At 35.0% G+C, this 17,915-nt stretch overlaps 1 protein-coding gene across 4 annotated transcripts in view; it reads left to right on the top strand.

The window, feature by feature from the left end:
• The window catches only part of RhoGEF3 (Rho guanine nucleotide exchange factor 3), a 424,099-nt gene that overhangs the window by 350,006 nt on the left and 56,178 nt on the right, over positions 1 to 17,915 (top strand). For all 4 annotated transcript variants that reach the window (XM_090411467.1, XM_090411468.1, XM_090411469.1 and 1 more), the window contains 2 exons: positions 14,594 to 14,743; positions 17,232 to 17,330. In XM_090411467.1, the coding sequence (XP_090267593.1) occupies positions 14,594 to 14,743; positions 17,232 to 17,330 (249 nt within the window). The remainder of the gene's footprint in view (positions 1 to 14,593; positions 14,744 to 17,231; positions 17,331 to 17,915) is intronic.

Raw genomic sequence — 17,915 nt, 5'->3', positions numbered from 1 at the left:
TTCACTGGCATAATAAAAGTACTTGTTTTTATTGACTCTGCAGTATAGTGGCTGTTAGGGAGGGGTGTTGTTTACCACTACAAGCGAGTTACTATCACCCCACATGAACTTGTTTAAGCCTTTTTTCATGTGTGAAGTATATGCGAAACTTTTATTGGTAACAGAAAACTAGCTCGGATGACAGTGATAATATAAAACGAGTTTTGATATGTATATAAAGTCAATATCAACAGTCCCTGATTACGAACGCGTGATGAAAGGGACAGGAAGATTTGGAGCTTCCCTGGAGAGCATTCGAAGTAAATACAATTAACCACTGTTTTGAAATGAAACATATGAATACGCAATATTTACTAATATTCATTAAGCACCGAAATACGCAGGAAGCAAAGTTTGTGAACCAACACCAATGTGTGAATTTTTCCATTAAAATATAAAAAATAGCAAAAAAGAAATAATAAATAATAAAAGTTAAATACGTTTCTTTTAAAATAAAAAAATCTACTTATTCTTAAAACATTTTAAATTTGTTTTCATTATTTCTCGGCCCCCCTCAACAAAACCTACGTTCCCCCAAGGGGGCCGCGGCCCACAGTTTGGGAAGCGCTGGTGTAGATGATGAGGTTGAGTGGTGGAGACGGAGAGTTGTAGAGTAGGTGCCCTCCCTGGAGGTGTCAAATAATAAATTTATTGTTTCATTTCTAAATGAGAGTTGAAAATAAGACTTCATTTCATAATTACTGTCACCTTTATACTTTTGATTTGTTGAATTTATACTTTCATTGGCTGAACAGATGAAATTAAAGGAATCATCAATTCTTAATGTGTACTCTTGGGATGTACAGGATAATATGACAGTACTACATGATTATGTTACTAGTTTCTATCAGGAATTTGTATTTGTCAAGTTTCCAATATTGTTGATCTTACATATTGGTCATCCAGCATACAACTGACTGAATCATTACAGCTTGATTTAGATCTTCTTTTAATCTTTTTTCCTGGCATCAAGCACACCTGTTTTGTTAACCTTTTCCTCTCCATTCCTTTTCCCTCTTATACATTCTGAGGTGTTATGATCATTGGTGTGTTGGGACCGGCTCGCGCCAGCCGGTTGTTAAAATTCTTCATGAAAGGATGAATGATAGTATATACTTTTTCTCGTAAATATTTTGAAATTGTATAATAAACACTTACATATATTATTATTATTATTGTCATCAAAAATAAATGCATAAAGGAGAATTGACAAAACACAAACGCAATTTACGAACGGGAATTTGGAAACGATTTTATTTACTAAACAATGTCTGTATTCATTAAAACAAAAACACGTTATCAAAACTCCCGGACTGGCAGTGGCGAATTCTCCATGCTTGCTGCGCAAGCTCATTAATTGAGAAAGAAGTACTATTTATTTGTTAATAAATGCATGCATTTATAAGCATTCCATTTAGGCTTTTGTTTTTGTAGACAGAAGACGTCTTAAGCTTGCGCGGCAATAATTGAGCTTTGCGTTATGTATCGAAGGTCGATGCTTGCTCGTCTAGTCAAAGCTATCTTGGCTTGCTCGGTTGTAGGAGCTTACAGGTCCTCGCAGCGGCACTGTGATTTCATGCGCGCGCATAGCCATTTCACGCGTCTCACTCTGTTAGTTAAACCAACAGTGGACTGTGTGTCTAAACTACGTGGACTGCGTATGGTTTAACCATACGCAGTCCACGTAGCTCTAGCCAGTGAGCTTCAGCAGCCTTTACGAGTGTGCGTGTTGCTTGGGAAAATTAAGTTACAACAACTTTTTATGACGATGTTATTGACCAGTTCGTAAAGAAGAACCGTAGGTTAGATTTTTTTTTTTTTTTTTTTAACTAGTAAAATTTATTTGTAAGCTTCCTATAATAGTACAAAAGCAACAGCTCATCCAGGTTGCGATATGCATAAAGTTACAAAAATTTACGTGATTCATTTTCATTATACACATATGTACATGCATATAATATACATATTACATATTATTATAATATAATTACATAATAAAATGGCAGGAGACATGCTAATATGTACAGAGAAAGTTGCGTAACAGTTAATTAGGAACAAAATAAAGCAGTTAAATAGCATTAAAATTTTTATGATCTTTGAATACAAATATGCTAAAAAGCAATAATTTATGCAATTATTTTGAACAGAGATTCCTCATTTCTGTGGGAAAATAAATACTCTTTGATTAGAGTTTTGTATTTGTTTGGGTTAGTTTCATTTCTTATTGTTAAAGGTAGTGTGTTGAATACTTTTGGCGCTAAATAAGTATAATGTTTGTATATTGCTTCTTTATTTTCTTTTGGAACTATATACATATTTTAGGCCCTTATGTCTACTAAGGAAAGCATCTTGTTTGATATTTACGTATTCGTTGTCGTTTTTATGAATAATAGTACCCTATAGACGTATAAAATCTAAAGGATAGTATGGTGTATTTATTACACATTGCCAGTATCCTTATATTTGTTTCTAGTTAAGATTTTAATTACTTTATGCTGAGTCGAGACTAAAGGTTTCAGCGTAGTGCGATAGATTCCTCCCCAACTTAATATACCATATTGTAGTGCGCTTTGAATCCAGGCAGAATATAATATTTTTAGCATATTTAAATTTAAGAATCTGTTTAGGTAGTAAAGTCTGTTTAACATAATCCTTACTTTATTTACATCGGTTTTATGCGGTTTCCAGCTTAAACTACTATCAATTTTTAATCCCAAGTAAGTTTTTACACTGACTTTTTCTATTTTCTCGCAGTTGCAATTTGAATTTGTCCTGCAATTCCAATCAAAATTAATCGTGCAGTGAAGTTCATTTTGCCAGTTGTATTTCGCAAGTTAAAATTTACGTATTTAGTTTTTGAGACATTCAGACGTTTGTTTGACTGGAAGCAATTTTCGAAAGATCAGCATTCGCGATGGTTTTCATTTGTTCGGCTGTGTCTGTAGAGAAAATTAGTACTGTATCATCTGCAAAAGTATTTATTTTACTGTTTAGTTTTAGATTGCAGAAGTCATTGATATAAATATTAAATAAAATTGGTCCCAAGACGGATCCTTGGGATCAATTTAACAGTTCACCGCAGTCTACTGTTTTGGAGCTGCTATAGCTGTTGCTTATTTTTACAATTTGTGATCTGGCATTTAAGTAATTTTTGAACCAATTTAGGACAGTACCTCGTATTCCTATGACTTCTAATTTTTTTTTTTAATTAAAATTTCATGTGATACAGTGCAGGGTCGTCCCTAGGAATTTTGCCCCCTTTTCTCCCTTATTTTTCGTACAGTCGACCCGTGTAGCATATTTTGCTGCCCCATGCAAATGCACGTCTTGCACCGTCGGTAGAGCCGGCCCTGATACAGAGTCAAAAGCTTTGTGTATATCTAGAAATAGTAAATTTGTATTCAAGTAACTAAATTGAAAAATATAGCATATCATTTGTAAAAATAAATGTTGTATTTGTATGATTAAATGTACATAAATTTCTAAATATATAGTTTTAAATTGTCAGTACAAGTAACCCTCGTATAACGCGGTACTTATACAACGCAGTTTCAATATAACGCGGTCTACAAATTGTAGTAACCCTTGTTCAACGCGGTTTTGACAAAAATACATTCTAGAAATTGTAGTAACCCTTTATCTTTTCATATATTTTTCACTGCGCTACTTAAAAATCAAATTTTATCTTCGTTAAATTTGTGTCTGCCCGTATCGCGAAGCAAATTTATATTAGGGGATGTACGCCAATTGTATACCGTATAAAGTGTTTATTGCTGAACATTGTCTTCGTTTTCTGCCAGTAAAGCGCATTAAAAATCATGAGCGTGTTATCTCAAGCTGAGCACTTTATTTTCTGGTGAGTTACATACATAATTAATATGTAATGCTTTTTTTATGTAAAAAAAAAAAAGTATAGCAATGGCCACAAATTGCATTGTAAGGGGAGAAAATGAATATTGAAAAGAAAATTCGTCTCGAAGAAAAAAAAATAAAATTATGGATCGGTTGAAAAATGGAGAAAAACCAGTTGTTGTAAGGACTTTGAATTTAAATGAATCAACAATTCAAACAAACAGAATGAACATAAAATCCGAGAAAGTGTTTATTGTTGGGTCAACGGTAAGTGCAAAGCTCGTTGCTCGTGTACGGAATTTTCTAAGAGAAAAATGAAGAAATCTCTAATAATTTGGAAAGAAGATGCACTGAAAAGAAAATTCGTTTGGATGGAAATCTTATTAAACAAAAAAACTCTCAACGTTTATAATGCAGACCAGGTGTTCAATGCTGATGAATCCGGGTTATATTGGAAAAAAAATGCCAAAACGCACCTACATTTCGAAAAATGAAAGATCAGCTCCGGGATTCAAAGTTTCCAAAGACAGAATTACTCTACTGTTTTGTAGTAATGCATCAGATGATTACATGACAAAACTAATATTTATTAACCGATCCTCAAATCCTCGTGTTAGGAAAGATTAAAATATGCACTTATTTTTATTTTGCCTAAAACATTTATGCATTACGTGCAATGAAGCTTAATTACAATGTGTAATTTTTATAATTTTATACTATGCATTTGTGTCATAGTTTGTTTTCTTAACTTACATGAAATAAATAAAAATATATTTTTGTTGGATATGTCATTGTTGGTTATATAATTTTTTTTTTTTTTTTTAAAAAACCGATATCGGAACATAACCCCACTTTTTTTATATGATCTCGCATAATGCGATTTATATAACGTGGCATTTCTATGGAACCTAACATCCGCGTTATACGGGGGTTACCTGTAATTCATTATTTAGATAATCAGATTTCAATCACACCTCTCACTCCCTGAATGATAACAAGAGCAAGCGTGAATTTCAAGACCAGCATTCGCCCCTGCCTACTGGACATTTGAATAAATAATAATGCTTTATTTTTCGGCGAATTTCCAAGAACTTGCAACATTAACTCTTGGAAATGGCAACATTGATAAACAAAAATTCGTCGCGACGGCTACAGTCTCTGGTTGTTTGTTTTTTTTTATATTTTTTTATATGATCTCGCATAATGCGATTTATATAACGTGGCATTTCTATGGAACCTAACATCCGCGTTATACGGGGGTTACCTGTAATTCATTATTTAGATAATCAGATTTCAATCACACCTCTCACTCCCTGAATGATAACAAGAGCAAGCGTGAATTTCAAGACCAGCATTCGCCCCTGCCTACTGGACATTTGAATAAATAATAATGCTTTATTTTTCGGCGAATTTCCAAGAACTTGCAACATTAACTCTTGGAAATGGCAACATTGATAAACAAAAATTCGTCGCGACGGCTACAGTCTCTGGTTGTTTGTTTGACTACTCACAGTGTATAATTGTGCCAGTCATAAACGAATGGTAATATTAGTGTTACATTTTTTTTATCTTGTTCAGGATTTCATTTGATAATAAATAATAATAATAATCGTTGTAGGCAAGATATAGGTTATAAGTTAGGTAAGTTGTATGTAATATAGGAAAATTTTCTTTATATGTTTTTATTTCGTTTTTTTTTTTTTTGTTTATAATTAAAATAATTTTAATCAGGGTTAAAGTTTTGTAGTCAAAAAAAGCGGATAGCCGTTAGTTGAAAAAATGAAACAGAAGAATATTTATTATTGCTTATTTCTGTTTATTAATAAATGTATGTAAGAACAACATAATTTCTTTCCATTAGAAAAATGTTAAGAAAATTTTTTTTTCCCAGCCCTTACTATTCAAAATGTTGAAGAGGCAAAGCGATTTCCGAAACTTCTTAAACGTTAAAAGGACAAAATTTGAAGAAGCAGAAACAAAGACAACATCTGAAGATACAATAAATCTTTGTGAAAAATCAAATTCTTCAAATATTGTAGAAGATTCGATCTGTGACGATAAAGAAAATTCCTTATTAGGAGAAAAATCTAATCCTTCTCTTCCAGATTGTTGGTGTGAAAAACAACTAATAACTTTTTTTAGAACAGTATAAATGGCTTGATATAAAGGAAGGAAAATTGGGATGCAAAGATTGTTTCAAAGTTGGAAATTTAGGAGTATCTGCAGAAAAACATGTGCATGTATCAAAAGAATGGAGTACGTATTTGATTGTCCCAAATGGAAACAATAAATGTTCTAGACAGGCTTCTTTGAGAAAAAAAAATTCGAGAATATAATTTGTCAAAATCACAGTCTTGTATTTTGTTATTTCCATTTTTGTTTTACCTTTTCCATTCCAGGGTCATTTCCCATAGATTCAATCTGATTATCTTTTTCTCTCAGCTTACAAGTAGAATTATGTTCTCCATGTCAGGGGACTAGCCTGACGATGGAATAGTTTAGTGGTAGGGCTGCTACCTTAAGGCTTCTGAACTAGCCTTCCTAATTTAAACCCATAGGCGGAATAGGGTATATTGAAGGGGGGGGGGGAAGAGTAGATTATAGAAGAATTATAATAAGGTTTATAGAGAGGGCATAGTTGTAAGGCTAGAAATGAAAAGACCCCATGGCCCTCGAGTACTCTAATAGCATAAGGGCCATAAAATAAGAAGAGTTGGCTGATAAGGCCTTATAGGAAAGATTAAAGTAAGTGGATCTTCCTCAAATTAGAAGAGGAGGAGGATAGATCCAGCTAGGGGTCCATGGGAGTGCTGCTTCCTTTACAATCAAGATGATTGCCCTGTTGGTCCATGAGTTCTTATTCAGTATATTCAGACCACCCCACCATATATATACACACATAGTGGGCTCCCCTATCCGCCACCCAGGGGACACGCTCTCTAGGGATTACAGGGTCCCTCCGATTCAACAATAACTTCTAAGGCTGGAACAGGCCATGCTAGGCCTAAATCCTTGATATGCATGATGGTGGTGATGATGACATAGTCTTGTACAGGATTTATTCAGTAAATAAGCCAATAACGCTATACAAAATTTAATAGAAAAAATAAATTCTAAACTAATTGAAATTACTGTGAAAATATTTAACACTGTGTATAGTTTAATAAAACGAAATAGACCCTTAGCTGATATTGAAGGGGCACTAGAAATTGCAAACAAAAAACGGTGTTGTCATAGGAAATTGTTTACATATGCGATATAGTGCTACAAATATTGCAGAGTATATTGCAGATGAAATTAGAATAAAAATATTTAAAAATGTGATCAACGAGAATTCTAAAATTTGCACCTAGATGAGTCTTTGACTCCATGAGGTCTTGTTTAATAATAATAATTGATGAAGCATCCATAATTTTGAAAAGAAGTATTTTAGTAATCTATTTACAATGTAGTGTACCATCCATCTCCAATCCAGTTATGTTGTTTGTTGCATTGAAAGAACTGATATCTACAACTGCAGAAAATATTTTAATGTCCACATTGAATCAATTTGGTTTTGATTATGAATATTTACAAGCAAATTTAATAGCTTTTTGTTCTGAAGGTGCCAGTACAATGCTAGGGAGGAAGTCTGGAGTGGCTACCAAATTAATGGAAAAATTTCCAAAAATACTTGTTTGGCATTATTTAAATCATAGGCTTCAGCTAGCACTTGACGATTAAATTACTGATATAAAACAAAGAAATCATTTTAAAATATTTTTAGATAAAATTTATTCAATTTATCACCAATCAAATAAAAATCAAACAGAACTTGCAGCTATAGCAAAAGAACTTGATATAGAGATTATTAAAATTGGGCATATAGTTTGTGATCTGCTAGAGCAGTATGGCGAGCATAAACTGCTTTGTATCAGCATTTTGCTCAGTTTGCAGTTTATACCAGTATGGCAAAAAGATTAACAAATATAAATATTTTTAAAGATCCGGCTCTAATGATAGATATTCTTGAAGAATTTTCTTTACTTTCGAGCGGCCTTCAATCCCGAAAAAAAAATTTAACCAAAGCCTCAAACGTTAATAAAGCATACAATACGTGCTTTTGAACTTCTTAAAAACAATCACGGAAAGCATGAGCAACAAATTAATGAGTTAATGGAATCTGACAGATATAGAGATATTCCATTTTATAACGACACAAAAATAATCACTTCCCAAAGAAAAAATGCTTGACAAAATTATTTATTTTATGAATTTGTGACTTTTACCCAGCGAAGCTAATAAAGATATCTTAAACTATTCAATTTACTAGATGAATCCACATGGCCCTATGAAAAATTAACTTCACTTTGGATGGAAGGTGAAAGAAAATTAGATCAATTAATTGAAGTTTTGAAATACCAGATAAATAAAAATGATTTTCGAGATTTTGTGGCTGACAACATAAAGAGAAAAACTGAATCAGTTCCCACAACAATTAAAACAACTAGAAAAATAATTAACACTATAGTAGTGCAGAAGCTGAAAGAGGTTTTATACCTATCATACTTCTCCTTAAATTCATTCACAGACGAAGCATTCACAACCACCTCTGGCAACTCATTCCACTCTTTCGCAACCCTCCAAGTAAAAAATCTAGTCCTAAATACCCTTGTTAACCACACTCTTACATAATCTTCAGGGATGGCCCCTCATTCTCTCCCTTCCTGCACTGGTCTTAAAAATGTCATCAGTATCAATCCTGTAAAATCTCCTTAATAATTTATATGCTTCTATGATATCACCTGTCCTACGTCTTATCAGCTAGTTTTTGGAGCTCACAGATCTTCAATCTATCCTCGTAGGGAACATCCCACAGACCTGCAACAATCTTTATAACTCGCCTCTGAATCCTCTCCACCATTTCTTCATCACCAAAAAATCCAGGTCACCAGATCTGTGCACAATTGTCCAAATGCAGTCTTAAAAAGTGGAACAATAACTTCCTTATCCCTGCTTGTTAGTGTGTTCTTCAACAACCATGTAATTTGATGTGATGTTTTGGCAATCTTTGCAATATGCCCTTTAAACTTAAGTTTTCTGTCTACAATAATTCCCAAGTCCCTTGCCTCGTCAACTTCTTGCAGTTCAGTTCCGTTAATATAGTAAACAGCATGTGATCTCATCCTCCCGAAGTGTATCACCTTACACTTAGCCACGTTAAACTGACAGCCATTTACCTTAGTCCATACCGTCAGCCTATTTAAGTCATCCTGCAAGATATGTACATCATCTGAATTGACTATCGCTCTTCCTAATTTTGCATCATCAGCAAACAAGTGGATATTTCAAGTGGTGTACCTCAAGCACCGAGCCTTGAGGTACACAACTAGTCACTTGCCTTGTCCTGGACTCAGCTCCTCCGTAAACCACTCTTTGGTATCTATGCACCAGCCATCCTCTAATCCAAATCACCAGCTTCAGATCTATACCCATTTGCTCTAATTTATGCAACAGAGTTCCGTGTGGAATCTTGTCAAATGTCTTTGCAAAGTCCAGCAATATCATTGAGTAAGGATTTCCTTTATGCAATTCTGGTGTTACTTTATTATAGAAAGTAAGCAAGTTACTGAGGCAAGACCTACCTTTCACAAAACCATGTTGCCCCTTATAAAGTATCATGCTGCTATCCATCCAGTCCTGAATTCTAATTTTTACTAATTTCTCCAAAATCTTAACCACCACTCCAGATATATTGATTGGTCTATAATTTGCAACCTCAGTCTTGAAGCCTCCCTTGTGCAGTGGAATTATTTCCCCCTCTTTCCACTCTATTGGTACTTTACCAGAATTGAGGCTTAAATTCAACAGCCTGGTTAGAGGAAGTGCTAATTCTCTTGCATGTTCTCGTAACACATGGGTTGATATGCCATCTAACCCAATGGCAGTGTTAGCATTAAGGTTCTATAATATATTATGCACCTCTATTTCATCTATCTCTAGATTCTCATCAGTCAATGACACATTTGACACTGCACTATCACAACCAAGATGGTACACTAAGGAACTCAATTATTTGATTTGCTTCTGTAATTTCCCTACCATCAACACTTTTTAAAGTAATCTTTCCATGGTTATTCTTCCTTTTACTTGCCACATAGCAAAAGAACTCCTTAGGGTTTCTTTTGGATTCATCAGCTAGCTTTCTAACTTACTTTGTCATTACATTTACATTATTGTCATTACCATTACTAAGTAATGGCAAAAATTCTTCGCACTTATTCCGAATACTTCGAGCATTAGTATACATAAACTGCAATACTCCCTTCCTCCCATAATCTCCCTGTGTGTGAACTAGCCCACTCTCTGTACTGTTAATTTTCTGCAAACAATTAATCAATGAACGTGATATGTTCAAAGCTTAGAAACAGTTTAACGGTTGAATATATTTCTAATTTGATGATGATTAATTTACTGGGAAAAGAATGGGACGCTATACCTTTCATAAATTCGTGGATAAATAAAAATCACAGATATGAGAGTATGACAGAAAAAGGAGAAAAACTTTAGTGGAAATCAAATTTCTGTTTGGAAATTATTATAAAAATTTTGGAAAAATATTTTTCAATAAAAATGAATATTGAATTATTGTTTAGTTTTGTTATTATCATAGCTATTCATACATATCATAGCTAAGCGCCTTCGTAGCGCAATTGGAAGAACGGCAGTATGTTGCGCCCTTCGATTAGAAAAGGCCTAGGTTTGATTCTCATCATGATTTATATGGACTTTTTCAATTGAAGGTGAGTTAGCCGATCTCATATGGAGGTAGCAGGGTTTTTTCTCCCAGAAACTTGGGTTTTTCATCCCGCATACAGACATATCAGCCCTTCAGAACACACGCAATTTACAGACAAAAAATACTAGCTGTGGTGGTGGTGGTTGTGGGCAGTAGATGGCATTGATGTAAGTGATTGATTGTAGAGGTTCTGTGTAGTAGTGCAGATGGAGAGTCGTACAGTAGGTGTCAGGAATAATAATAATATTTAAAGAAAGGTCAGTACATATAAGATTATATTCATGCATTAACAACCATCAGCAAGACAATACATGAGATATCATGTAGAACAGCTAAACAATTTGTTTTCTGTTTCAGTGGTAGTAAATTTCTTGTTAAAGAAAATTTGCAGTTATTTTATTTGATGACAAGTAGGGGTTAAATGGATGAATAACACCATTAAGATTGAGCTGCAAAAAAAGAAACAACTGTGGAGGGAATTTAAAGAGAAAGGTGACCTGCAGGCACACGAACGGTATAAAGCGCAGGCCAGAAGGGTAATGAGTGTGGCAAAAAAAAGCAAAAGCGGATTATGAAAGGAAACTAGCTATGCAAGCTAAAGAGAATCCCAAAAGTTCTTTCAATATGCTGCAAGCAAAAAAAAACTGTACATGGCAGAATGATTTTAAGGAATGACGATGGTAAGGAGGTCACTGAATCATTCGATATAGTGGAATTACTGAGCGAGCACTTTGCAAGAGTATATCATCCAGGTGGTGACATTGAAAAAATGAAGGAACCATTAGTTTATACGGGAATTGCGATGAATGAAGTGGAGGTGAATAGTCTATTACAGAACCTTAATGTGAATACATCTGTGGGATTGGATGGTATAATGGCACGGGTCTTACGTGAAGTGGCTAAAGAATTATCAATTTGCTCTTGACCATGTTGTTTAATCTGAGTCTCGGGTCTGGTTTAGTCCTAAAGGTGTGGAAAGAGGGGAAAATAGTACCACTGCATAAAGGAGGATCCAAGACTACTGTTGCAAATTACCGACCGATCAGCATATCAGGAGTCGTTGTCAAGGTCTTGGAGAAAGTAGTTAAGGGAAAAATACAGGAATGGATTGATGAAAATGAGATACTGTACTGGGGACAGCATGGCTTTGTGAAGGGTAGATCATGCCTCAGTAACTTGCTCTAGTTTTATAACACATTGACGGCTGAACTGGATAAGGGTAATGGGTTTACAATGATACTGCTGGACCTGGCTAAGGCATTTGACAGGATACCACATGGAATTCTAATCCATAAACTACAACATATGGGAATGGATATAGGGTTGGTGAGATGGATAGGTGGGTGGTTGATGGAGAGATATCAGAGAGTAGTTTATTCAGGAGCAGAGTCCAAAAGACGGCCTGTGACTAGTGGTGTGCTGCAGGGTTCTGTTCGTGGGCCACTGCTGTTTAATTCGTTCATTAACGATATAGGGAAGGATCTAAGAGGAACAGTTCATTTGTTCGCTGATGATGCAAAGTTAGGTAGGGCAATAGTGAATGCAGATGTCAAAATTTTGCAGGAAGACTTCGATAGATTGGAGTTCTGGGCTAAGGAGAATGGATGTCAATTTAATGTGACAAAATGTAAGGTTACATTTTGGGGTGAAAAGATTAGCAGCAGTATACCACATTGGTGGAACTGTACTCCAGGAGATTGATGAGGCCAGGGATTTGGGAGTGTTGGCGGATAGGGAGTTGAAGTTTAGGGCGCACATCGCAAAAGTGGCTAAATCAGCTCATCAAATCACTTGGTTGCTGAAAAATACTTTGACGAGCAGAGACAAGCAAGTTATTGTACCTCTGTACCGAGCCTTGATAAGACCTCATCTCGACTGCTGTGCCCAGATTTGGTCACCTAGGTTTCTTCTTGATGGGGAGGAGGTGGAAAGGATCCAGAGACTAATGACCAAGATGATAGCAGGTCTATGGAATGATCCTTATGAGAACAGGTTGAAGATTTGTGGATTGCAGAAATTAATTGATAGGCAGAAAAGGAGAGATATGATTGAGACATTCAAATTGCTAAAGGGTTTCTATAGGATTAATTCAGAGGATATTTTTGAGATTAGGACTGGTGGTGGGAGAACTAGGGGACACCTATGGAAGGTGGGAAAGAGTGTGGTTAGCAAGGGTGTTAGAGCTTGGTTCTTTACTTTTAGAGTGGTAAATGAATGGAATAAGCTGCCAGAGTCTGTTGTGGGTGCTATGACGGTGAGTGAATTCAAGGCAAGGTATGATAGATACTGTGAGAATGTGTCATATAGTTGTGTGGACATGATGTTTAGGGCCTCCCTCGATGAGTCTAAGGACTCCCTGGAGTCACCCGTAATAATAATGACTAGATTGCAAACATAATCAGAGTGAGTTATATAGAATTTTTCTAGTGTTGGTAAATAGGGCTATCATAGCTGCTCTTTCTCTTTGTAAAATTTTTTTGTGGACATGAAATAGAATGTATAACAATAATAAAATCTGTTTGACAATATCTGGAGAAAATGTCTTTGTTTTATGGTTATTAGTGAACAGTGATATAAAGCTTACTATTGTCATTCTGAGTTAGTTTAACATGTTTAATTTTAAAAAATAACATTCAAAGTGTTTTTTTATATATATAAAAATGATATATTCCTGTTTAATGTGAAGAGAAAAGTTTTACCAGCAAGTGGAAGGAACAGTTTTTGGTAGCTCTATCTATCCAAACTTAGCAGATTTCTGTGGTTCACTTTAGAGAACAAGTGTATTTTCACAACCTAATGTTTAGTACCATTTCACTGACAGTATGTTTTGCTATCTGGTGAAGCTCTAAAAATGCCTTTCACATTTTTCCTTAACAAGATCAGAATATCCATTTTCACCTGTTTAATACACATTACCTGATGGATTTTCAAGTTTTCCATTTATAGAAAGCCACTTTTTTTTTTGTCCCTTCCAGTACAATTGTGGACTTGAAAGGCCTTTAAGGTCCATGAATGTCCAAGCAGCCTTGGCTTCTGTCACCTTTAGTATAGTATAATTTAATACAATAAGATAAGGTGGTTTATGTCCCAGCTCACTTTTACTGGAAGATATTATAACATATATATTGCCCATCATTTATCTAGTCAGAAATTTGCATCATTAAAACTCTTGAGACTCAGTGTTGTGTGCTTTAATGAAGTTCATTTGTTAGCAGAGAAAGGTCAGTCCATATGGACTTCTGACCTTGAAAGAATAAGACTGCCTTTCAGATTTTTGGCAGTTAATCATTCTGTGAATTTTTTTCTACATAAATCTAATTCTGTGTTTAGCCATAGTCATCATTTCTGCTTTGAAGATGCTGCAGAAATCCAGCAAAATATCAGCTCAATAACGGAAATAAACTTATTTCAGTAATTGTATTTGTGCACCTTTTGGCAACTCATACAGTAAAGAAATAAGCTCTGACTATTGAAACCTTAGTATTACATCTAGGTCTACCTACTCACTGATGAGACCTCAAAAAAGGTTGAAACTGGTCTGGGTAGTGACCTTCTCTCATAATGTAGAACAGTAATATATCTCCTAGGAGCTGTGTTTTACATTATGGGAAAAATACTAAGGACAGTGATCGGAGTTTGCTCCACCTTTACTACGAGTTGCCCTAGCATTGTACTACCAGGTGTTGGCTTACACTTGGACTCGCCGAACTTTATTTATAGTTTTCTATATTCGGCCTGAAACTCTTAGATTAGATTTCCTATCTTTGAGTTTCTTATTCGGCTAAGAAATAATGTAGTATTGAATGTCCACTTAATTTTGAATAATCAGCTCAATAAATTATTTTCTTCTAGTATTGTTAATAGCACGATGTTCAGTGATTGATTAACTTTTGACAAAGAAATTATTTAATTTTACTTTTTAAGATCCAGTCAGGAAGTGAAAGTCCAACAGTGATTCGGAGGAGAGCAGCTTCCACGTCTGAATCATCTCCTAAAGTAAAACCACCTAGTCGGCCTCATTCTGACTCGGATGGTTCTGTATCAGGAAATGTGAGTCTAATGGAAGCTTTCATGGTAAGAACAATCACAAATTTAATTTTAATAAAAAATTTTATTAACATAAATAAAAATAATTACACATGTAGAAACATCCACGATATTAACATCAGAAAAAAAAAATAATTGAAATATTGGTTAATGCAGTAGTTCTTTTGTTCAGTGGTTTTTCTGCAGAACCTGACTGAATGATTAATTCATAATTGAAAAAAAATATACAAAAATTAGAATTTTGAGGTAAGGCTGATGCTGCATCTCGTGACTGGCTTTTCAATATTTGTTTTTATTTCTGAGAGTTGAATTCTGAGGTCAGATTCTATATTTCTTGGTTTCTGTATTTATTTTATGCATGATATGTTTTGTGAGGAGAGAAGGGGTAAAAAGGGAGGGGAAGTGCTATTGATGATAGAGAAAGAGTTATGTCCATACAAAGTAGAGATGCAAGAGGGAAATAGTGCCAGTGGTTTTGAGGCAGTATGGTGAATAGAATGAAATACTTGTTTTGAATGTTGTTATAGACCAGGTAATGTGGATGGTAGTGATAATGAAATGTATGATCAAATTAGCCAAGCAAATAAGAAAAGAGTGATCATTATGGGCGATTTTAATTATGGCAATATAGATTGGAATGATGAGATAGCAACTGGAAGTAAAGAAAAATGAGTTTCTTAAGTTTTTGAGGGATAACCACCTCATACAGTATGTAACAGAGAGCACGCAAGGATTGAGCGTCTTAAATTTGGTCATCTCATCAGAGGATGTAATTATAAATGTGGTGTCAATTGGTGAGAGTGGCCATGAGGTGATTACCTGGGTGGTTGCCAGCAGTGTGAGGACCTCTGTGAGAAAAGGGTATATGTCGAACTACAAGGGTAGGTGGGATTATGAAGAGCTCAGGAGGTAGCTTGCAGGTGTAGCATGGAATGAGGATTAGGTGGAAAAGAGATCAATGCAGCTTGGGGGATTTTCAAGAACTATCTAGTAGATGCAATGTCTCAATGTATTCCAAGGGTGAGAAGGTTAAATAAGGTAAGTGTGAAATGGATGAATAAAGAAATTAAGCATGTGATACCGAGGAAAAGGGCATTATGGAGGCAGCATAAGAGACATGAAAATGACTAATTCCATGGGGATTGCAAAGACTAGGCAGGGTGGGTGACTTGGTTGGTAGGGGTGGCGGGAATGAGGTGTGAATGACAGTTAGCTAGTGAGGCCAAAAAGAATCCTAAGGAGTTCTTTTGATATGTAGCTTAGTAAAAGAAAGAATGATTATGGAGGGATGACATTGATTGGAGAGGATGGTATAGGGATAGCTGTTGCGGAGGATGTGGTGGAGATACTTAATGAACAGTTCATGAGGGTCTTTCAGTTTTGTGAATGTGACTTCATGGAGAGATTGAGAGCAGTTGATGATGGGGAGGAGAGACTGACTGTAGGTGAGCAAGAGAAGATGTTGTGGCCTTACAAGAAGACTTGAAAATAAATGGAGTATGTATAGGGAGTTGAGAAAACTAGATGTTAATAAGGCTGTGGGAGTTGATAATATATCGCCACATATTCTGAAAGAATTTGCTATTGAGTCGACACGCACATTTTTTTCATACGAGTCTTGCACTGGGTCAGGTTCCTAGGGAGTGGAGGGGGGGCAAGATTGTGCCACTTCATGGGGGGGGTAATAGAGCTCAGGCATCAAACTATAGGCCTGTCTGTGTCAGGTGTTGTGGTTAAGTTGTTGAAGCTTGTGAGAACTAGGGTCCAGAATTGGGTTGACAATGGTATTATCTTTGATGGACAGCATGGATTTGTTGAAAGGATGTCATGTTTTAGTAATCTACTTACTTATTACAATAAGGTGACTGCTTCCTTGGACAGAGGAGAAGGATACACAATAATATACTTAGATTTTGCGAAGGCTTTTGAAAGATTACCTCATGATAAGTTGATGGTCAAACTGGAGCAGATGGGGTTCGATATTAGATTAGTGCATTGGATTGGAGACTGCTATCTGATAGGTATCAACAAGTTGTGTATGGGGGAGCGATATCCAGGAAAAGGAAAGTCACTAGTGGAGTGCTCAGGGGTCTGTTTTAAGGCCATTACTGTTTAACTTGTATATTAATGATATTGGTGAAGATTTGGAGAGATATTCAGTTGTTTGCAGATGAAGCAAAGTTGGGACGAACCATGAAGAGTAGAGAAGATGTTGTGGCCTTACAAGAAGACTTGAAAATAAATTGAGTGATTGAGAGAGAGAGAGACCGAGTTCTCATATTTACAGCATGTTGCGTCCTTATTATTCCATGCTACTTTAAGTGCTATTAGATTTCACATAATGATGGTCATCAAACATAATTCGCTATAATATTATAGTGAATTGTTTCATTTCAATTGTTTCTGATAAAGAAAATATGTTTTAAATTATTAATACTCTGAAAAAATTTTACATTTTTATTAATGTATTAGTATATGTGTGCTTGTTAGGTTTCTTAGATCTGTTATATTTCAGACACAGCTATCTAAACAGAAAGACTGTGATCCTGTTTTGAGGAGAAATTCAGATGTTGGTCAGGTTGCATCATTACGGAAAACACCAAGTGTTGAAAGAGTAAGTATTAAAGTTTAAATCAGAAAATGTATAAATGTATGGAAATTTGAAATTTAGAAATGAGCATAATCATACACTAGTTTGTAATATAATTTTCAAGCAATTAGCTATACATCTTCCACCTCTTCATACTTTTTTTATTATCCTTATGAATGTGTTACCTATGTCAAAACTGTTTAGAAATCCAATTTACATATAAATCAGCTAGACTCCAGATTAACTGTAGTGCTTGAAAAATTGTTCACACATCATCTAATTGTTTAGCTGAACAGAAGTAAGGTGACATCAGAAACCATGCGAAAACAAAGAAATAACAAACATTTCTTTATTTCCACCATTTCCAACCACAATATGCATAGACATTGATTAAAGTATGGATATGAAATGTGTGATAATGTTGAAATAAATAGATACATCTGAGAGTAAGTAACTCATAAATTACTGAACACAATAAATAACTTCCTTACACAGTATATAAGGTAGGTAGTTTGTTCTAATATTAGACAAACATAAAAACTAATCATAACTAAAAAACTAAACTAATGTAATTAGATTTGTCATTAATGGCAGTATAAAATAAGAAAA

This window comes from Typopeltis vanoorti, chromosome 21 (genome assembly GCF_054136105.1).
Source record: "Typopeltis vanoorti isolate ZY-2024b chromosome 21, IOZ_Tvanoo_1.0, whole genome shotgun sequence".
NCBI lineage: Eukaryota > Metazoa > Arthropoda > Arachnida > Uropygi > Thelyphonidae > Typopeltis > Typopeltis vanoorti.
This window is presented reverse-complemented; position numbering and strand designations above follow the sequence as displayed.